We start from the raw sequence: 23,465 nt of genomic DNA on the forward strand, positions 1-23,465 counted from the left end.
TACGGGAAGATATAGACAGGATGGTCAAATGTGCAGATAAGTGACAGATGGTATTTAACCTGAAAAGTGTGAGGTGATACACTTTGGAAGGAGTAATTTTGCAAGGAAGTACTCAATGAATGGCATGACACTAGGAAGTTCTGAGGAACAAAGGGACGTATGTGTCCACAGATCTCTGAAGGTGGAGGGGCATGATAGTGGGGTGGTGAAGAAGACATTTGGGACACTTGCCTTTATAAATCGAGGCATTGGTAACAAAAGTAGTGAGGTCATTTCGGAGTTGCATAGAACCTTGGTGAGGCCACAGCTGGATTACTGTGTGCAGTTCTGCTTGCCACATTATAGGAAGCATGTGAATGCTCTGGAGGGGATGCAGATGAGATTCACCAGAATGTTGCCTGGGATGAATCTTTTAAGTTATGGAGAGAGGTTGGATAGACTTTGGTTGTTTTCTTTGGAGCAGAGAAGACTGAGGGGCCACTGATCGAGGTGCACAAGATTATGAGGGGCATGGACAGGTTGGATAGGGAGCAGCTATTCCCTTAGTTGAAGGGTCAGTCAAAAGGGGGCATAAGTTCAAGGTGAGAGACAGGAGGTTTAGGGGGATGTGAGGAAAATCATTTTCACCCAGAGGGTGGAGATGGCCTGGAATGCATTGGCTGGGAGGGTGGTGGAGGCAGGTTGCCTCACATCCTTTAAAAATACCTGAATGAGCATTTGGCACGTCATAACATTCAAGGTTATGGGCCATGTGCTGGTAAATGGGATTAGGTAGGTAGGTCCGGTGTTTCTCACGTGTCTGTGCAGACTCGATGGGGCGAAGGGCCTCTTCTGCACTGTGATTCTGTGATTCTGTGAACTGCTTAGGATCACAGGTAAAGTGTGCAACAACCTCCGAACGATGCAGTGTATGTGCTTCTTTTAGAATGTACCAGTGAGAATTAACGTACAGATTTTGCGTGGAGTTCGTGTTAATGAATGGAGTCCACATCAACACCATTTTGTTGTTAGATTGCTGTGTGCTTGTCAAGTATCTTTACCTGTCTATGCGGGATAGTTTATTTTATCTCCCTCTGCGTCGCAAGGATGGGAAGAGACAACATGTGGCAGGATCTCAGAAAGGCCTACCTTGGATATTAATATCTTCACATTCATGTCAATTGCTGTCTGTATAATATCCCCACTTGTCCAGTGAACTGTTAGATTGGAAATCTATCAATCGAACATATTGTAATCATAAAATATGAGTGTTATTTAAGTTGTAAGGTGCAATTTATATATAGATGAATGATAATTACTTAGGCCTAGATCAAGCACCTGAACATCAATCTTTTCATAAACAGGGACAGGAAATCCATTCGTAGGATATTGTCTGCTTCTATTTCCTGTCGTACAAACGCGGGAGATTATGAATGAACAAGCGTCATGAGATTTATATGTACATTTTCCCTTTCTATTTACAACTCCCCTTAGTGCTTTGTAGCAACTATCGGTTATTGGACTTCTCATAAACGCTCTTAATACATCCCTGCCCCCATTTCAGAAGGCTTGGTGAGCCCAATCTTGGCCAATAGGATGAATTGCACTGACAGTAGAGACATTTCAATTTTGGGCAGACATTGGGTCGTGCCCCGATGGATAAAAAAACTAAAATACCAGTTCCAATAATATTGAGAAATGCATGAATATCCAAGTTTAATGGTAGAGCCAAGGTAGTTGACAAAGTAAATATTTCAGATATTGGGCAGAAAGTTGCAAATGGACAATGACAGATTAACTGAATGAGGAGGACTGTGGCAAATGGAACTCAAGATTTTTATTCATTCAAGGGATCAGAGAGTCGCTGGTTAGACCAACATTTATTGTCCATCCCTAATTGCATTGGGCCTCGGCTATTTACAATCCACATAAATGAAACACATAAGGAGACAGAGGGTAATGCATGTAAATTTGCTGATGATACCAAGATATGTGGAAATGTAAACTGTGGGGCGATCACATAGAGGGTACAAGAGCAATGGACAGGTTAAGTGAGTTGACAACAAATGGCAGAAGAAGTATTATAAAAGGAATGTGAAGTTATTCATTTTGGTTGTAAGAATAGAAACGCAGGATGCTTTTAAGGTGAGAAGCTTATAAGTATTAATTTTCAATGAGACTTCGGTGTGCTCATACAAGGAACGCAGGAAGAAAGCAATCAATTGGGGAAGCAAATGGGATGTTGCCTTTTATCACATAGGGATTGAAGTACAAGGATAAAGAAGCCTTGCTAAATTTGTACAGAGTTTGTGGAGACCGCATCTGCACTGTTGCATGCAATTTTGGGCGCCTAATTTAAGATAGGACATGCTTTCATTGGAGGCCGTACAGTGAAGCTCACTGAGTTTGTCCCTGGGATGAGGGGGTTGGCTGATGTTGAGAGGCTGGGTAAATTGTGTTTGTGCTCTGTGGAGTTTAGAAGAATGAGAGGCGATATCATTGGAACCTACAACGTTCTGAACGGGATTGCTAGGGTGGGGGCTGAGAGATTTTTTTTCTATTGCTTGTGGAATCATAAACACTGCTGCGCACTCTCAAGATAAGGAGCCGCCATTTAGGATAGAGAAGTGGAGAAATTACTACACTCAAAGATTTGTGAAACGAACGAATTGTCTAGCACAGAGAGTTGAATACCTTTATGGCTGGGACAGGGAGATTTGTATCCTCACAGGGAATTAAGGATATGGTGGGCAGGCTGGCAAAAGGAACTGAAGCCGAAATGTCCCATGATAGTATTGAATGCTGGAGCATGCTTGATGGGCCGTGATTACACTCCTCCTCCTATTTCTTGTGGCCTGGAGAGAAGATCATGGTGAGGCTACTGCTTGAACCAATGCAGTGAAAGTGGTGTAGGTGCTCAACAAGGATCCTTAGACAGCACCTTCCAAACCCATAACCGCAGCCATCTAGAAGATCAAGGGCAGCAGACACATGGGAACAATACGACCTGGAATATCACCTCCAAGCCATGCACCATCCTAATTTGAAACAATATCACCATTCCGTCACTGGGCCAAAATCGTGATACTGCCTCAGTAACAGCACTGTGGGTGTTCCTACACCACATGGACAGCAGAAGTTCAAGTACGTAGGTCACTACCACCTTCTCAAAGAGAGCTAATCATTCGTTCAGGAGGTGAAGCCTTTCAATATCTAATATAACGTGTCGCCCAGTACATTGGCGTGGTCACAACACAGCTAAACGCGATTTCTTTTTAAATGTATTCGACATGAAACATGAAGGTTCAACTCATAAGATATTCTTAGGTTTGCCTGCCAAATCTAACAGACACCTTAACGTTGTCCTGGTCGATGGTGTCCACCTGAGCAGTATAATCATGACAACTTGTATTTGCTATGTACTTGCTATAGAGGGAGTGCAGCAAACATTTAGCAGACTGATTCCTGGGATGGCAGGGCTGACAAATGAGGAGGGATTGAGTCGGTTAGAGTTATATTCGCTGGAGTTCAGAAGAATGAGGGGGGTATCTCAATGAAATCTATAAAATCCTCACAGGACTGGACACCACAGATGCAGGAATAATATTCCCGATGGTGGGGGAGTTCAGAACTAGGGCTCACAGTCTTAGGATACGGGGTAAACAATTTAAGACTGAGATGTGGAGAAAGTTCTTCACGCAGAAAGTGGTGAGTCTGTGGAATTCGTTATCACAGAAAGTAGTTGAGGCCAAAACATTGTATGTTTTCTAGAAGGAGTTAGATATAAATATATTGGGGCCAAACGGATCAAAGGATATGGGGAGAAAGCACGAGCAGGCTATTAAGTTGGATGATCAGCCATGATCATAATAAATCTGCCGATCAGGGACGAAGGGCCGAATGGCCTACTCCTGCTCCTCGTTTCTATGTTTCTATGTAGCGCTTTTAACGTAATGGAAACACCCCAGTACTATTTGCCAGAACATTCGTAGAGAACATTTGACACAGAACCACATATAAAGATATTAAGGTTAGCCGCCAAGAGCCTGGGCAAAGTGTTAGGTTTTAAGGAGGCAGCTTAAGAGAGGAGAGAGAGGTGAAGCTATGGAGGGGGTTCGGTATCGAAATTCCGAGCTTGGCGTATAGGCAAATGAAAGCACGTCATTAGCTGTGAAACGACTACATTCGGTGTTGCGCAGAAGGACAGAACGTGATATGTCTCAGGTGTTGTAGGGCAATATTAGGACATAGAGATAGAGTGAGGCGAAGCCTTGGAGGCATTTGAAGGCGAGAGTGAGTCTTGTAAAATGGAAGTTCAATTTAAAACCGCGTACCAGAATATATCACATTGACGTCTTCTTTATGTTCACAGTCATTATCACCCATTGTTGAAAATTGGCAGTCCCACAGGAAGCGCTCACTCCCCTTGCATTTAACGTCGTCAAGCCAAATTGTGCCGTTTGCTGGGTCGTATACCGTCTCTCCCGGGGTCCACACTGGATCAACACAGTTTAGTTGTCTACAGGCGACAGCGGCATCGTGCTTATCCCAGGAATCGTCGCAAACCGAGCCCCACGTACCAATGAAGAAGATTTCAACTCTTCCAGAGCAATTATTGAATCCCGCAGCGAGCCGCAACTCTACAACGGCAGATTATGTGTGAAAAGTTGGTACGCTAACTTGCAGTTTGATACAATTGCTTTAATGGCCGGCTCTGAATGCCAACACACTGCTGTATTTCTCAAAGACACTCATGTTAAAGATCCTGCGATTCTCACTGGCCAGAAACGCTCTGTTGGGATACATAAAGCTAAACTAATTGCCCACCGCTTATATCGGAAGGTAACTGTTCACTCTCGTGATTAAAACTATTTAATGAGTGGCTTAGGCACATTGGAATTGAGCCAAATTTAATAAAATTCATTCTGCTGACAGGCAATTGAAATCCTGATATACATCGAAGAACGCTTTTTACGCATTTTGTGCAGAAATTCAGAATTGAAATTTCTAATGGTTTCCTGCGGGGGGCAATTGTGCGAAATCCAGCGATAAATACAGATTTCAGGCACTCTTTTGCACAGCTCACACTGCGCTGGGTGCATCTGACTCTTAAGCGTCCCTTTCCAAACATTTTGTCCAGGGTACCACGCCTTCAATCGTTGCCACTGATTACAAATCACTACTTGTGAAATGTTCTACAATATCGTAGGATCGCTACTCTTAAAATAACACCCGGGCAGTCGTGAACTGAGTTGGCTGAAAGACAACTCAAACACCCGCTGTCCTTAACTCTGTCGAGTGAACTCGGTAATTTACTTAAACTTTCTGAGAAATGGCATATTTGAAACGAGGTGATTGTTAGATTGTAAATATCCATTTAAGGATTATTATTTTTTAAAAGGCGCAACAGGAAATATCACGATACTTATTCATATCATTATCAATATTTACCGACATCTTCAGAAACTGGACTTATATTACTTTTCTTCCTATCGTTCTCATTGCGCCTTTTCATTGGATTTATTTCTGAAAAAAATACATCCATTATTTAAACAACTTCTTTCATATAGCACAATCAATTTAGTAAGGCGCCTCAGGAGAGCATGATAAAACAAGCATCACGGAGTCACATTATGAAATGTGACCACAATTCTAGTCAGGTTTTAGGGGGTTTTTTTTAAAGAAGAAAGTGAGGCATAGATGCGGGGAGAGGTAGGCAGCGAATTGCAGATTTTGGGGGCATAGTCAACCGATCCAATGGTGGGCAACGATGATTGGGGACGCACGACAAGCCCAAATTCGAGGGGCGAACGTGTCCGAAAGCTGTGAAGTTGGAGAAGTTTTTTATTTGATGCTTCATTCATTCATGGAATGTGGAAAGCCAGCGTTTGTTGCCTTTCAAATTGCCTTTAAGCGTCCGAGGCCATATCAGAAGGCACTTAATAGTCAACCGCATTGCTGTAGGCCAAGAGTCACATGTCGGCCAGGCTGGGCAAGGATGGCAGACTGTCGCACCTAATGGAATCAGCTAGAGTAGTGAATCGTTGGGTTCATCCACTTAGATTAGCTTTATATTCCAGTTTCATTGAAATCAATTGACAGCGGCTGCGGTGGGATTTCAACACGCGTCCCCATAGCATTAATTCTGTCTCGGGATTGCAAGCACAGGAATATTAGCACTTCGCCACTACCCCATTGAGTGAATTAAAGACAATGATGAGAACTTCAAAATCAAGATGTTGTTTGGCCAGGAGTCAATGTAGTTCACCGAGCATACGGTGATACGGTAAACGATGAATTAAGATATGGAAAGCAGAGATTTGGATGACTCAGGTTTACGGAGGTTCGAAACATTGGAACATCAACGAAACATACGAAGATAAATTAGTTCTATTTGTAGTTATTACCTGAGCAAATGACACCTACATCCTCCTGGTGCTCACATTTATGTTCACCCCATGGCGAAGATGGACATTGGCATAAAAGTGAGTCGTGCAAGCGACAGAGCACATCATCAAGCCAGACCTGTCCGAAACACCTTCCAAATATGACATAATGATCGACAGTCCGGATGGATCCGCAGCTGAGCTGCTTACAAACCACTTCTGCATCCTCCTTTCCAAATGAATCGGCACAAACAGTCCCCCAGGTTGGATTATACAAAACCTCAACTCTGCCCTGGCAGGGACTCGGTCCATTCTGCAGCCTTACAGTCCTGTGCTCTTCAAAACAAAGAGTGAAGTTCAATCATCCCTTCAGTTCAGTACCACCGCAGTAAATGAAAAAACAAAAGATCAGGTTCTCGATAACGCCGTTAAATTAATGAGATTGCTTAGCACAGAACACCCAGGAGGCCAATTATTTCAGAGGAAGCAATTTAAGAGATACTCGATTGTCTATTGCATACTCATAATATATGTTGTAGGCCAACGAACCTTCCTATTGGTGATAGAAAGCAATAGGCAACAAAGGGTGACAGTCAATGATTACCACTGTTAAATTTGTCAAAAAAGTTCTGTTTAACAAGATTCAAAAAGTGCGAGTATTTGAAAGTACATCTCAAGTAACTCCAGCATCCTCTTCGTGATTGCACTCGCTCTCATTCCACCGGCCCCCCGGACATTCCCACAAAATAATCATTCGTTGCACACGTGAGATTATGAAGCCAGATAGGCCCCGCTTCTGGGCCAAACCAACCGGAAACCGTTGCACTTCGAGCCTGTCCACACTTCAGCTGGTTACGTACGACATGGGCGTCTGCTAAACCCCAGGAGTCGCAGTCCCCCAGGGTCCGTTGTAGTAACGTTCCACCCTTCCGGCACAGCGGCTTCCACCATCTGACAGTCTCACCTGAATATGTTCTGCAGGACAGGAAGAGTTATCTCTGGCCCAAGTAAGTGTTCCTGAGCAATTCGCAATCGATTCATGGCCAATTGATATGCCGTTTCTGAAGGCTAATCTTACGACGATCAGTGTATTACGTTTCTGCCAAAGTGCTATGCCTTTTTTATCCGTTATCGATCCCTGCCTCATGTTGAAAATAAAAACTGCATAAAATGGTCAATAACAGCTTCCTCCAAAGCAAATGCAAAATTTTCACAAATAGACGTGGTGTATAAATTTTTTTAAAAACAGTTAAAAATAAGGATAAAATTACAGAGCTGAATTCCATCACAATCTGCTTCATCAAATGTCTGCAAGTTTTAACATCCAGCCTCGGCACACTACAGTTCCTGAAAATGTTGATATTTCTTTTCCACCCGTTTAAAGGCAGTGATACAATTGTTTTGCGTTGTTAATTAATGCGGAAGGCGGTTAAAATCGCCAAGTTGGTGCCGGACGGGCGTAATGTCCAGAATGGGTCAGGAACGGAGGTCTCCTTCCTTAAATGACTTTACTGAACTAGTTCGCCAAATTCACAGTGAAAAGTGTCAGTTTCACTGTGAACCGACTATATCTAAACATGCAAAGCAGTAAGTTCACCTTGCCGATAGTGATTCGGTCATGCCATTTCGGATTCTTCCATTTTTCAGGTGGTACAACAGAGAAACAACTGCGGTCCAGTCAACTCAAATGCTTCGCAAAATGCTTAAGGATGGATATGCTTGCGTTGGGAGCGGTTCAGAGATTTTTCACTAAACTGATTCCAGGAATAAACGGGTTGTGTAATTAGGGCAGGTTGTGCAGCGTAGACCTATACAGATTGGAGTTTAGAAGAGTGAGAACTGATCTTACACAAACAAATAAGATGCTGAGGCGGCTTGATATTTTAGATGTTGAGATGGTGTTCATTCTCCCAGGCGAATCTAGAACTAGGGTGCACCGTTTGAAAATGAAGGGCGTCCATTTACGACAGGGATGAGGGGAAATCTTTTCTCTCAGAGAGTCGTCAACGGTTTGGATTCTCTTCGCTAGATAGCATGGAAGCTGAGTCGTTCAAGGCAAAGTTCGACATATTTTCGATTGGCAAGGGAGTCAACGGTTATGATAGGAAGCAGGAAAGTGGCTTTAAGGCCAACATCAGATCAAACATGACCTTATTAATTGGCAGAGCAGGCTCTAGGTGTCGAATGCTCCACTCCTGCTCCTATCTTTAGGGTTACTAAGTTCTCATGCATTTGTTACTCAGGCATAAGGAGAAGTGTTTCATCCGAGCCTTTCGAAATTAATACGCATAGAATATAATGATGTATAAAGGAAATACAATAAGGTTTACGCGTTCACATTAATACGATCCCAAAGATTTTACCCTGTTCCAAGTGTAACATAAAATGCGCTTAATGCCTTGTGTGCCATCTCACGCGAGATCGACGAACAGTATATTAAAAGTCTGAAGTACACTTTATGTTCCCTGCAAATATAAATTTTCTTTTCAATGTTTCTCTTCATAATTCGTAAGCTTTGCGAGGTATTTGCAGCACAAAAACAGGGATTTCGGCCCAACAGCTCGATGTTGGATTCCCGACAAGTATTTGAGAAGGTGCAACATCAACGCTTGGCATACAAAACAGGATGTCATGGTGTAGAAGGCAATATATTAACATGAATAAAGTACAGGTTAGAAAGGAGAACACAGAGATTATGCAAAAACTGGTCTTTTTCGGATTCCCAATTGTTAACTAGTGGAATGACACAGGGATCAATGCTGGGGAATTAACGATTTCGAATATATATCAGTGAACGTTATGAAAGCGCCGAATGTATGCTAACTAAATTTTCTGATGACACTAATGTAGCAGGAAGTGAGTTGTGACGAGGAGGAAAGTTGTCCAGAACGGAGCAAGATATGTTGAGTGAGTGGGCAAAAAATTGGTCGATGTATATAACGTGGGAAAATATTAATTTATCCACGTTGACGGGAAGAGTCGAAAAGCAGTGCACTCGTTAAATTGAGAGAGATTGCAAAACCTTCACCTTTCATGAATCAGTACTGTTTGTCTCAACTACTCAGTGTGATCACGATCCCATGTTCTAGCCTCTTCTTGGTTATATAAGTTTCTTCCGATTTCCCTTTTGGATGTATTGTTAACAACCTCATATTTCTGGGCCTGCATCCCATTTCTGGAAGGGAGACCGGTGGATTATTTATGAATATATAATTGAACTGCAATATTCTGGGCATGTTAGTTCGTTAAGTAAAGTAATTCGTACCAGAGCAACCCACGCCGACGTCGCTTGCGATGGATAATTGCTTCCCTTGTGTAAAACTACAATTCCACTGGAAGGGCTCACTTCCATTGCATCTGACACTGCTGATCCATACTGGGCCGGCGCCTTTTCCAAACTTCCAGTGGTTATACGTATTGCAGAGCCACAGTTCAGCTGCCTGCACACTACATCTGCATCATTAAAATTCCACTCATTGTCGTGCACTCTCCCCCAAAACCCCCCGTAAGAAACCTCCAATCGGCCATCACAAACACTTTCTCCATTGGCCAGTCGCACCTGCCAAGGTTCACCTGTAAGAATGGAATTTGGTGTTGAAAGTTTATTCAATGCTCCACAAAGTGAACACAAAGTATGGAATTTCATATTCTTGTGCGATTAATCTCTGCCCAGGCGTTAACACAAATGTGATATGATGCAATTAGAGTACGTAGTCGGTAAGGCAAGAGAGAAAAATAGCCAGGTGAATGCTTCAGGATTGTTCGTAAGAAATGCTGCGATCAGGAGGTCAAGAACTAGACAGGCATGCAATAAGAAAGGAGGTAGATATATCGACAGCGGAAGTTTGAAGCGAGAATTCATTTTTACTCTGTGGCCAGCATGTATTGCCTTTGGGAAGGTGACCATCCGGCGCCTTCTTCAACCTTGCAAACCGTAAAAAGCAGATTCAACCAGAGTCAAGTTGGAAAGGGAGCTCCACGATCCTGAGCCAGCCAAGTCACGCTGGTGTTTGAGCTGAAGGGGAAGGTGCAGCTCCTGGAGTCTCCGTGGGGCTGCTGCCGTTGTTCTAATAGGTCTCGGGCTTGGAATGTGCTTCCCATGAACCTGAGCGAATTGTTGCTCTAATTCTATCCGGTTTCATACGATGGTAGTCGTACGCTGTGATTGAGGGTGGCTTCTAAATACGGAATTTCAACTCAAAAAGAACTCTGATGTGGTCGACGTTGCTGCCACAATGCCCAGACGATGGAGTGAATGAATGATGAAGGCGGTGGATTTGTTTCCAATCAGGCAGGTTCCCTTGTCTTCAGTACCGCGGGACAGATGTTGTTGGGCTACATAAATGTTATTGTACCCATGCATTCATCTGCTTCTTGATCTCATGTGATCCAATTGAACTGGACAATGACTGACATCCGTAACCTCATTATGAGGCCACGCTGGACCATCCACCATTCACTTCTGGGTGAAAGTGATTGCAAATGCTTCAGCCTTAACCTTTGCACTTGTGTACAGGACTCGCCCTTCACTGACGATGGGATTGTCGTGTTACGTCTTCCAGCAGGCGTTTTCGTACAGTTATTCACCATTGGGTTTGACAAGGCTTCAGAGGGTCGATCTCATCAACTGGTTGTGGGATCGCCTATCTCTATTTAAAACATTGTGATTCCGCGTGTTAGCTTAGATGTGATCTTGCGATGAAGCTTCACAAGGCTCCCCCCTCATTCTTAGGTGTTTCTTCTGCTGCCAGTGGTCTACTCATCGAGACTCCACATTGAGCCAATGTTTTTCACCCGGATTGATGATAATGTTACAGTGAGGGTGATACCAGTTCTGATAAAATACATTTCTGCTGCTGCTGATGGCCAATAGTGTCTCATGGGATGCCTCATTTTGAGCTGCGATGTCTGTTCTGAATATCCCCATTTTAGCAATGCGGTAATGGCACTCCATTATCATGTTTTTTCCTCGATGTTAATGCTGGAATTCAACTCAACAAAAATTATGCTGCGGAAACCTCTACAAAGATTTTCGTCGATGGATACACATTAAGAAGGGAAATATTGGCACAGATTCACCCCAACTTTAGTAGTTCTGCAAGGATTAAATTATGAGGATAGAAGAAGAAAGACTTCTGTCCTCTTGCATTTGCAATAGTTATTTGCTTGTGACTTAGGGATTGTGAAAACAGATAAAAAATATTTCTGTCATGTTGGTGGCGGAGACTAGAAACGAAGGTGAAGGAGCTTGTTGGCTCTAACATTGCCTGCTGCAGGGCCGGATTGGCATCTATGCCCTACATGACTGTGCAAACTAAAACAGTCGCGGTGCTAGAAATGGCACTTGGTTCTGGGCATTGAATACATGGACAGATACTGTTTTGAACAATCCTGGATTTAATTGGGTACAAGGGATCTGTTAATTGGCTCAATGATATGGACTGCAGCGGTCCGTGGAAACCCATTTCTCGGAGCATTTATGCAGAGACAGTAAAATCCAGTCTTCTTCGCTTTCTGACAGCAAATTAAAGACTAAATAAAGTGCTGCTAAAGGAAGAAGCATTTACGTTGTGACGAAGGGGAACCTGGGAAAAGAAGTAGACCAATCAGCGCCTCGAAATTGATCCGTCACTCAATTAGGCCATGGTTGATCTGTCTTCGATTTCGATCCTTAAACACTTCACTAATTGAAAGCTATCGACCTCAAATTAATGATCATTATGTAAGATGACGAGCATTTATTATTGTAGTAGAAATTATTGAAATGTTTGGGCCCGAATTTAATTTAGTTTTCCTTTCTCCTAGACTCCGCCACCAACATGACAGAAATATTTTTTATCTGTTTTAACAATCCCTAAGTCACAAGCAAATATCTATTTCAAATGCAAGAGGACAGAAGTCTTTCTTCTTCTATCCTCATAATTTAATCCTTGCAGAACTACTAAAGTTGGGGTGAATCTGTGCCAATATTTCCCTTCTTAGTGGTGATGTCCAGAATGTTACACAGCTCTCCAGGTGCGTTTTGGGTCTGATCTATACACACCCACTTCGGTCCCACTTGCTATCAAGTTGTGTTTGCCCTTTTGAGGTGGAAGAGTACGCAGCTACTTGTGACTGATTTATGGACAAATGTAGTCACATCCGCCTTGTATTAAGGTACGAATATCATCTTGAAAATTTGTCACAGTCAAAATTCCAGCAACTTTTTTCGGGATCTTAACTCAAATCCAATTTCATATCCGGTACGCCCGTCGGGAGAGCTTCTGCAGGGCTTGATCCGTGCTCCTCACAATGTTAACGTAAACGCATTTAAAAGCCTCTGACAATTACGATCAATGGAAGGGAAATAAGTAACACTGACCGCCTGGTGCCTCAAGCCCCTCACACCACTGCCTCGCAGTTTATTGCAATATATTAGAAGTTAAGCAGGATGTGACATCGCCCCCACTCGAGAATTCCTGCATGCAAATAAGTAATAATATATGTATCAGAATAATTGACACTTGACAACGAATGGCAAACCTACCGGAACAGATGACACCAGCATAATTTTTGTGCGTGCACTGATGGTGCCCCGAGGATGACACTGGGCAGTCACTCAAACGTAACTCATTGCCGACACATTCGTTTATATCGTTCCATATCGAACCATTTCCCTCTCCGAAGAATGCGCCTCCTCGCGATGACATTGCAGCCCCACAAACGAAATGGAGGCAGACGACAGCCGCATCCTTTAAATCCCAGGAGGCGTCGCAAACTGTATCCAGGTGTAGCCCAGCAATATTTCCACTCTTCCTGAGCAGGTGCCATTTCCACCAACTAACCGCGGTCCTTTCTGTCCTTTATGGAGAAACAAAGAACATTGTTCAGCAGATTCACATTCCATTGCAAAGTCTTTTTCTTCTTCAACAAATCAAATGCGCAAAAATGTAATAATTCAAAGGAAAACGCAATAAATCAATGCGAAACACTAAAACGAGAGAGTCAACGTGGATCAAGTTGGTTTTCATCAAAAACACATCGCTGTGACAATTAACACTACGCTGCAGCGCCACAGTGAAAGAAGAGTTACTGCGGAACAACTGCTAGGAGCCTGTTGAGAGCTAAAGTAAAGAAAGAAACGCCAAAGGGGAGGGTGACTTTAATATTCTGGAGAAAGGACGTCGTAAACTGGGTAGAAGTAAACAGGGAAAGGAAAGCATCGAATTTTTGTTAGCCCGAGTGGCGTGACGGAAAATACCCTACCTGACCACGAGTATGCGTTAGACTGAAAGCCCTGGAATAGGCAAGGTTAAAGTAGAAAGAATGCCATCCGCCTTCCGTTGAAATCCGGCGCTGAAATGGCGACTGGGAATGGGTTTGTACGGTTTGGGGTGGGCTTTAGGAAATTTATTGTTCTAATCTTGTTTTGGCTGCTATGAACGATGTTGAATGAAATCCAAGGGCTTTAAATTTACCTTTGTTAATCCCCAGATTTTGCTGGTATTTTAAATTGGGTACATTATTATTTCAACGTCTTCCGCCGGATCGGAATGGCATTCCAGAAACTGTTTTAGATTGTAAATTCCGTGAGGAAAACGACGAATGAATTATTTTTACATAAATAAAGCGCACGATACCACAGCGTCGGCGCCATCCACCGATATTGCAAAGGGAACCACAATCTGGATCTGATACTGAGCATCAACGATATGGAGAAGGAACGTATAGAATCGAAATTAACACTTGCGCGGATTTTAAGCTATCTGCGGTCCACCAGAACCAGGGCTGAGGAAAGAATGAAACACTTACCGGAACAAATGACACTGACGTCATGTCTGTGCGTGCAGTTGTGCTGATTTATTGATGTAGTGGGGCAGTCCCAGAGAATGGTCTCATTACCTTGACATTCATAGACATCCTGCCATATGGGACCGCTGCCCTCGCCAAAATAAGCCTCTCCGAGTATTGATATCACTTCCCCACATTTCGGCGATGCGCAAACCACACGAGCGTCCTGGGAATCCCAATGTGAATCACACACAGTCCCCCAGGTGTCTCCATACAGTATTTCCAACCTCCCAGAGCAGCTGTCCGCTCCGCCAACCAGCCTCGGCTCTTTGTGTCCTGTTGATTTAAAACAAATGGTATGAAAATTCCAATATAATTTTCTTGAAAACACAGCTTAAATCGAGAACATTTATTTCCTAGAATTGTCTGTTCTGTGTTCTGAAATGGAGGTCGCATAGATTTTTTATAATCGAACAGCTTTATCTTGAAACCTTTGTATTCTCTTGTCTGTGGGAATGGTACCAGTAGACGATCTGCATCTTAGAAGTATTTTTTTTAAATGAAGTACGGAACAAAATTGTTGCTTTAAGCAATGTTAATTTGTGTCCAAACCCATTAGAATCTATCTTTAGTTATATTATTTTCCTGCCAACTCCAGTCCCATAACACGTTTTCCGGACATTCCTTAAACACTGCGACCCAATAATTCCAGGAATTATATTAAAGGGCTTCATGTCACATTTGAATCCTCTCTTTATAGCGCTGGACTCTGGTATATATCAAACTTATAGAAGTACGATTCTGAATTCTGAAATAGTGCTTTGTAAATGCATTATTCCGACTGGAACATCGGAAATAAAATGTTATATCTTACGATCGGTAGTTAGAAAAAACGTGTCCTCCGTACATATATGGGCGTTACTCAGAAATGTTATATGATATATTATGTGGCAGCAAGCAATTATAAAAAGTGGTCCGGTTAAATCTATTGGCTTGAAGGTTAGCGTTTGATTCAGAATAGGACAACTGCACTGGTTCGATTTCCGTTAATGCTGCCGTGAACATGGGGCCTCCCTCTTCGACCTGTCCCTGAGAGGTGAAGGCAATGCCAAACAGCCACTGACAAAAAGCTACTAATAATACGGACCTGGATGCAGAACTAGCAGGTAATAACACAAGGAACTTACTTCCGGCAAAGCACAAGTGACACCAGGTGAATGACCGTGTATATTAACCATGAAGGAGATGATTGTGTAAATCAGCGATCAACCACGTCTGGGCATTCCATTGGTGTACCTTTATGCGCTTTACTATAAGTCCATCAATTGAAGTTAATATCCTACACTTAATGCGTTTTTCTGGAGAAATAACCCAGCTGTAGCTGGTGATTATTCTTTTATTTCATTCATGGAGTGTGGACATCGCTGGCTGGACAACTTGTATTACCCATCCCTAATTGCCCTTGCTCAGGGGGCATTTTTATGAGTCAACCACATTGCTCTGAGTCTGGAGTCACATGTAGGACAGACCAGCTGAGGACGGCAGATTTCCTTCCCTGAAGGACATTCGTGAACCAGAAGGTTTTTGACAACAATCGGATTGGTTTCATGGTCATTATTAAACTTTTAATTCAAGATTTTTATTGAATTCAAATTAAATTAAATTAAATTAAATTAGATTAAACAAAAGACATTTTTCCTTCCCCGCTGCCGGCGTCACAGCAGTGGCAAAAATCACTCAGTTTTGTTCCCAGCCTGAGAAAAGCTGCATCTCTAGTTTTTTATTCCTGATCCGAAACGTCAGCAGGTTCACCAGGGCACGACGTAGATGGGGCTACATAAATTATAAGTCTATGAAACGCTTGGAATCCTTCTACTTTACTTCTGAATATGGAGCCTTCAAAATGAGTTCAATAACTTGCAGTAATTTAAAACGACACCTCTTGCTCAAATTGCGTGGTTGAATGGGGACGCATGAAGTGGTGTCATCTTCCACTTTTTCTAAAATGTAACAGAGTGGAGAATTACCCGAACAAACGACACCAGCTGTTTTCCTTCCTCTGGAACAGTTCGTGTGTGTCAAGGGTTTAAAGTCGCAATTCCAGGGGTCGTCCTCGGAGTCGTCGCAGTGAAGTTCAAAGTGAAAAACAGGCAAGTCGCCAGCCCCAAACTGAGAATCATCTGACGCAGATACAGCGTCGCCACAGCCCAGGTATTTGCACAAAACATGAGCGTCATTCATGTCCCACATTCGACCGCAGAGACTGTAACACATATGGAAGCTACAGCCTTGAACTCTTCCAGCACAGTGGCTGCCCCCATCCTCAAGCATCAAGTTTCCCTTGGCTGTTGTGGAACAAAATACAGTTTCAGATTATTTCCCGTAGCTCTGTTGCGCCAATTGGGGAGACTGATAGCTGAATTTTCGCTTCAGAGGAGGAACAAGGATCCAGGACTTGTTCCGAGTCTCAAACCAGCCTCAAGGAAACAGTCACTGGTTGGATCTTTTACTGGAGCACCTTTATTTGCTCAGAAATCATAGATTAAAATTTATCCGGGCCAGTTCTATCGTCACCTGATTGAATTTGACTGCTCCCCAATTTATTATTCATATTCGGGTTTATTCCTTGTCCTTTTCCATAGGAAACCTAAACCTTATGATGCAATAATAGCTTCCACCCCTCCTCCCCACACAGACACACACACACAAATACAACTCTACTATCCCATGATACACTTGCCCCCCGCCCCTCATATACCCCACTCAAAACAGATATAAAAATAAGGAGCAGGAGTAGACCACTCGTCTCCGCGAGCATGCTCCGCCATTAGACAAGATCATGGCTGATCTGAGTGCAGCCCCAATTCCACATTCCATTCTGATCCCTTAAGCTGGCGACTTGTTTGTTCATCAAAAATATTACTCAGCCTTGAATTTATTCAATGACCCAGCCTCCACTGCTCTCTGGGGAAGAGCATTCCGCAGATTAACGAACTTCTGAAAACAAAAATTTTCTCATTACATCAGTCATGAATAGGTGATCCCTATTTTGGATTGTATCCTCTCGTTCTCGGAACCCTACAGGGAGAAACATCCTCACAGCCTCCACCCTGCTTAGTCTTCTAAGGATCAAATAATTTTCGTTGAGAACACCTCTCAAGCTGCTAAACTCTAATGGATATAGGCCCAATGGATATATCCGCGTGAAGTAAGCCGTCCATCCAAGGTATCAGTAGAAGGAACGTTCTCTGAACTGATTCCAATGTAATTCTATCAATTCTCAAGTAAGAAGTCAAAAACTACACACGTTACCTCACATGCAGTCCAACTAAGGCCTTGTACAGCTGCAGCAAGATATCTCTACTTTTATACTCTATTCCCCGTCCAATAAACGTCAAAAATCTATTCTTCTTCCTAAACAGTTGCTACACCTCCATACTAACCTTCTGTGATTCGTGCACCAGGACAACCAAATTTCTCTGAACCATAGAGTCCTGCAATCTCTCACCATTGAGATCATATGTTGTTTTGATATTCTTCCTACTAAAGTGGACAAATTCACATTTCCCCAAAGCCGAGCAATGGCTCCTTTCTTCATGAACTGGAAACATGCTGTTGGAGAAGATTCTCCTCAACACTGTCTAGGAAAGTTTTCATTTATATGTCCTTTACACTACTAATGTCCTAGTGTATTTTCGGATTATTATAGAGCCCATTTTCTCACTCTATACCTCTTGAATTTCTATGTAATTTCCTTGAAAATTTATTATTCCATATCTTTCCCGCTAGTGTGGCCCATAGACTACCCTGAGCAATGTAATTACACGTCTTTGTTCCTGAGCCATGGCCAAATAACTTCAGTCATTGACCCCTTGAGGACATCCTCTTTACCCTGCTATTTCATGCATTCTAACATCAATAGAGCCCTTTCTCCCACTTTACATCCTCCTCCATCTTCCCTAGAATAGATGTATCCAAGTATACTGAGAAGAGTAAATGTGGAATTTACCGAAGCACTGTTGGCAATTTCCCAATCCTCCTTAAACTCAGAAGTGGTACCAGAGAACTGGAAAATTGCAAATTCTGCATGTTTCATTAAAAAAAACTGTGTGTAAAGATAGGCCCCGCATCTGCTCGCCAGTTAGTCTGACTTCAATAGCGAGGGCGCTTTTCGAACCGATAACTCGGGACACAAATAATACTAATTTGGGCATGAGTAAATTAATTAAGTAGAGCCATCAAGATTTATCAGGGCACATCAGTATTAATAAGTTGATTATTTGTTTAACGAGGGGGTATAGTGGATTGATGAGGTGAGTGCTGTTATTGTGAGGTGTATGGAATTCCAAAGGACGTTTGATAAATTGTTTCCCAACAGGCTTGTGAATAACGCTTGCATTAATGGAGTAAATAGTACAGCAGCAACATGGATGTGAAATAGGCTGAATGAAAGGCAACAGAGTGTAGTAGGGGCTTTTTTTTTCAAATTGGGTGAGGTTTATCCTGGAGTACCCCAGGGGTAGAAGTTACTACCCCTGTTCTTCCTGATATATGTTAGTAACCTAGGCCTTGGAGTACGGGCACAATTTGAACATTTTCAGAGGACACAAAACTTGACAGCATTGTGAACTGTAAAGACGATAGTGTAAATTTAAAAAAAACATAGATTGGTGGACTGAGCGGGCAAGTGGTAGATACAATTTACACAGAGGAGTGTGAACTGGTTCATGTGGGTAGGAAAATCGCAGAATAAACAAGGAAAAATGATAGAATTCTAAAGTGGGCGAACGAACAGAGAATCCCGGGGTTTTATGTGAGTTACCCTAATGCAGATTGGGAGAGCAGTTAATAAGCCATTCAGCATCCGTGGGGTTATAAATGCGGCCATAGAGTATAAACGCAAGGACAATACAATAAACTTGCATAAAACCTGGTTTGGACTCAGCTGTAAGACTGCATCGAATTCTAGGCGCCACCCTTTAGGAAGGATGCAAAATATTAGAAATGATGCAGAGAAGGTTCACGAGAAAGTTTCCACTGATGAGGTACTTAAATTACGTAGATTAATTGGAAAAGTTTAGATTGTCCCAGTTGCGGAGGGGAAGGTTGGGAGGAGATTTAGTGTAGCTGTTCAGAATTATGAGAGAACCGGGCAGAGTATATTCTGAGACGTTGTTTCCAAAGTTGGAAGGGGGCAGAAGGAACAGATCACAATGACAATGGATGAAGTAGCGACATGAGTAAAAACTTTTCTCTGCAGGGCTTGTTCAGGATTTGTAATGCACTGCCTGAGGCTGTGGCGGAGGCGGGTTCAATTGATGCATTCTAAATGCAATTTTGCGTTGTCTGAAAAGAGATAAGCAACGCTACGCGAGGCAACAGCGGAGTGGAAATCGATGCATTGCTCCTGCAGACGGCCTGATCAGATACAAGGGCATGAAGGTCCTCCTTCTGGGCTATAACCCTTTGCTATGAGACAGGTTTCGTGTCCTTATAAGGGTGTCGGGCTGACTAATGAAACTGGAGAGCAAACCAGAGGCATACAATAAATGTTTAGTGAATGAATGAGTGTTGCAACATGGAGGTTCCTTCTCAGCAACATTGCTTAAAAATAGCTATTTGTAAAAGCAGCCTGCACATCGCTGCTGTCCTGAAGAGAAAAAGAGGAGCTATTCTACACGGGGATCCAGGCTACATCCACACCCAGGCAAGGAAGGAGGGACCGTAAACATCCTGGATGACTGAGATCTCAGCTTGCTGCTGGGTGCTCGTCTACAGGCTGTTGTGTTACAGCCCCACCCCATCTCCCCTCACAAAAAAAGTCACCTGAGACGGAAATTGCTAATGACGTCCATTACCTCAAATCACCCTAAAATTATAATTAATAGTCGCAGAAGCATACCATTCGGCCATTTGAGCCCATTCCATCTTTTGATAATTTCATGGTTAATCTGGTTTTGTCCTTAACTCCACCTTTCTGCCTTTCCCCCAAAACTTGGCTCCCTTGTCACTCATAATCCTTCTGACTCAGCCTTGAATATAATCAATAACAAGCCGCCAGTGTTCTCTGTGGAAGAGAATTCCAAAGACTAACGATCTTCGCAGTGAACAAATTCCTCATCTCCATTTAAATGGGAGCCCCTTATTTTATAATTATGCCCCTTGTTATAGATGAGGCAATGGCAGGAAATATCCTTTCTTCATGTACATCGTTAGCCCCATTCAGAATTGTATATGTTTCAATAAGACCACCTATCATTCTTCTAACGTCCAAGGGGATCCTCCTGCTCAGCCTTTCCACGGAAGACAACCCCTTCATCCTAGGTTGATACCTAGGATGTGAATCTTCCCTGAACTGCCTGCATGCTAGTGTGTTGCTTAACTAAGTCGATCAAAGCTGCTCACAGCACGTCAGCTGCCATCTCACAAATATCGTTTAGAGCTGTAGAAATACTTCATGCATTGCAATCGGGCGGACAATCCATTAGGCTTTCTAATTTCTTGCTGTACCGCATGCTGACGTTTTGTAATTGACGTACAATGACACCCAGATCGCTATGTACTGAAATATATTGAACTGCAGTGTCTCTCCATTTACAAACAATATCTCTCTTTCTATTCTTCCTGCCAAAGTAGAGAATATCACATTTCTCCACATTACACTCCATCTGCCATTGTTTTCCTCCCTCACTTAAGTTATTCGTACATTTATTTGCATATATTTTGCATTCTCCTCACAGCTTGCTTTCTTACATATATTCGTATCACCAACAAATTTGGATATATACCATTGATCCCTTCACCAAAGTCATTAACATAGATGCTAAAAAGCCGTGGCCCAACACTGATCCCTTTGGAACTCCATTAGCGGCAGTTTGCCACCTTGAAAATGGCCCATTTATCACGGCTCTCTGTTTCCCATTAGTTATCCAATATATTTTCCAAGTTAATATATCACACTAAACCTCATGAGCTCTTCTCTTCTGAAGTAACCTTTTATGTGGCACCTTCTTAAACACCTCTTGGAAATCTAATTACACTGCATTTACTGCTTGCCTTTAACAACGCTGTTTGTTACATCCTCATCAAATTATGATACAATTGTCAAACATAATTTAATTTTATTGAAATCAAGTTGGCTTTCGATGATTGTACTGTGACACCCTAAATTCCCTGCTGCTATATCCTTGTTAGTTTTCGCTTATATTCTAATCTCTCACTCATTTTTATATTTTCGCTCATCCTTGCCATCGGAGAACAGGTTGATGATACTTAACGAATCTTCTGACCTACTACTAAATATGCCGAATCGTGTATTTGTTTTCAATTTGATACCACTTTTAACTCCCTTAGTTAGTGAAAGATTTTGCATCCTCCTTGGAGTCTTCCTTTCTAAATTGAATGTATTTATGTTGAGGCTTATGAAATATCTCTTCAAATGCCTGCCACTGCTTGCCTTGCATCATAATGTTAACCTATTCTCCAATCTCACTTTAGCCAAATTTGTCTCCCTACCATTGGAATTACCTTTAACACATTAGTTTCAGACTCATGTTTTTCATGCTTAAACCAAATGCAAAATTGTGGCACGTTTTTATCACTCTTAACAAGAGCCATTATTATGAAGTCATTTATTATTTCTGTCTGATTCCACATTCTTAGTTCAAAAATAGCTTGTTTCCTTATAGTTTTCAGAATGAGCTTTTCGAGGATGTTATCCCCAATATACTTTATGAACTCATCCCCCAAGCTACCTTTGCCAATTTAATTCTCCCTGTCTATTTGAAGATTAAAATGGCATATGAATGTTGAAGTTCAGGCCATTTCGGGCCGATGCCTGCATAATGCTAAAGTTACTAGACCAGACATCCAGATGAGATATCTAATGTCCTGCAGATATGTATTCAAATACCACCACAGCAGCTGGTGGAATATAAATTCAATCAATAAATCTGAAATATAAAGATCGTCTCAGTAATGGTGGCCACAATAACTATCGTTGATTGTTGTAAAAAAAACCTGATATGTTTCACTAATCTCGTTTCTGAAACAAAAATCTGCTGTCATTTCTCACTGACATGATCTGGGAAGCTATCCATTTCAAGGTCAAATCTGGATGGGCGACAAATGCAGACCTTAACAGAAACACCCACATCCCATGTAAGAATTAAAGAAAAAAAAATTCTGAAAAGCACTCCTCTATTTCATGCTATTAGGTCTGTCATAGAGTGTACCTTCCGTCAAGGGGCCTAGAAACCACAATCACCGGTGCCTTCTTTCTTCTTTCTTTTGCTGTTTCTAATCGCCACCCATACTCCAACACACATTTTAATCCTCCAAACCGAGTTTAGTTCTCACGACTGCAAGGAATCCATCCTTGATTAACGGAGCTACCCTACCTCCTTTTATACATTTCTGACGTACAGAAATTTCAAAAATCCTTGCTTATTCATGTCCCAGGCGTGGTCACTTGCAACCATGTCTCTGTCGCGACTCATGATTTTTATTCACTTTCTTCTATTTGTGTTACCAATTCATCCATCTTGCTTTGAATGCTGCAAGATTCAACTAAAGAACCTTCATTTTGTTTTTTAAAAATCAATTTTCCCTCCTCAAACATCATTTCCTGGTTCACTGTTATGTTTGTATAGTCAGCTTAGTTATCATTACCTGGATTGCTACACTTATCACACCTCATTGATCAGAAACTGAACTGGACTAGTCACATAAACAACGTGGCTACAAGTGCAATACGGAGTCTAGTAATCCCGTGGAGGGTTTTCATCTCCTGGCGCCCCACTTACAAGGCACAAGCCAGGAGTTTTATGGAATACTCTCTGGTTGCTTGGTGGACTGCAGCTCAACAAGGCCCAAGAAGCTTCACACCACGCAAGTAAGAAGAGGTCGCTTGATTTACAACCCATCCACAAACATTCATTCATGTATGCCCTCTGATGGAGGATAACGAATTAAGGACCCATCTGTTTTTCAGTCAGGAAGTTGGACTTAAGAAGCAGATAGCTGTGTGTATATTCTTATTTGTTAAGAAATGACAAAATACTTGAAACTTCTACAAGATGCACTGCAGAAATTCTCCAAGGCTTCTCGGACAGCACTTTTCAAACACAGGACTGCTAACATCTAGAAGGAAGAGGGCAGCAGATTCATGGGAACACCACCACCAAGCCACTCACCTTCCAAACATGGAAATATATCGCCGTTCCTTCACTGCTGTTTGGGTCAAAATCCTAGACCCCGTCCCTAACAACACTGTGGATAAATTATGCCACATGGACTTCAGCGGCTCAAGAAAGCAGCTCAACCCCACTT

At 42.4% G+C, this 23,465-nt stretch overlaps 2 protein-coding genes across 2 annotated transcripts in view; both read right to left on the reverse strand.

The window, feature by feature from the left end:
* LOC144694282 (scavenger receptor cysteine-rich type 1 protein M130-like) overlaps positions 1-11,292 on the reverse strand; it is a 102,547-nt gene extending 91,255 nt beyond the window's left edge. The window contains exons 1-5 of the mRNA XM_078564619.1: positions 11,160-11,292; positions 9,631-9,938; positions 6,970-6,994; positions 5,431-5,505; positions 4,314-4,619 (exon numbers count right to left, since the gene is read on the reverse strand). Coding sequence (XP_078420745.1) covers positions 4,314-4,619; positions 5,431-5,505; positions 6,970-6,994; positions 9,631-9,938; positions 11,160-11,292 — 847 coding nt within the window. The remainder of the gene's footprint in view (positions 1-4,313; positions 4,620-5,430; positions 5,506-6,969; positions 6,995-9,630; positions 9,939-11,159) is intronic.
* The window catches only part of LOC144694114 (scavenger receptor cysteine-rich type 1 protein M130-like), a 248,092-nt gene that overhangs the window by 92,598 nt on the left and 132,029 nt on the right, over positions 1-23,465 (reverse strand). The gene's annotated exons all lie outside the window — the stretch shown is intronic.

The sequence above is a fragment of the Cetorhinus maximus genome, chromosome 19 (assembly GCF_964194155.1).
Source record: "Cetorhinus maximus chromosome 19, sCetMax3.hap1.1, whole genome shotgun sequence".
NCBI lineage: Eukaryota > Metazoa > Chordata > Chondrichthyes > Lamniformes > Cetorhinidae > Cetorhinus > Cetorhinus maximus.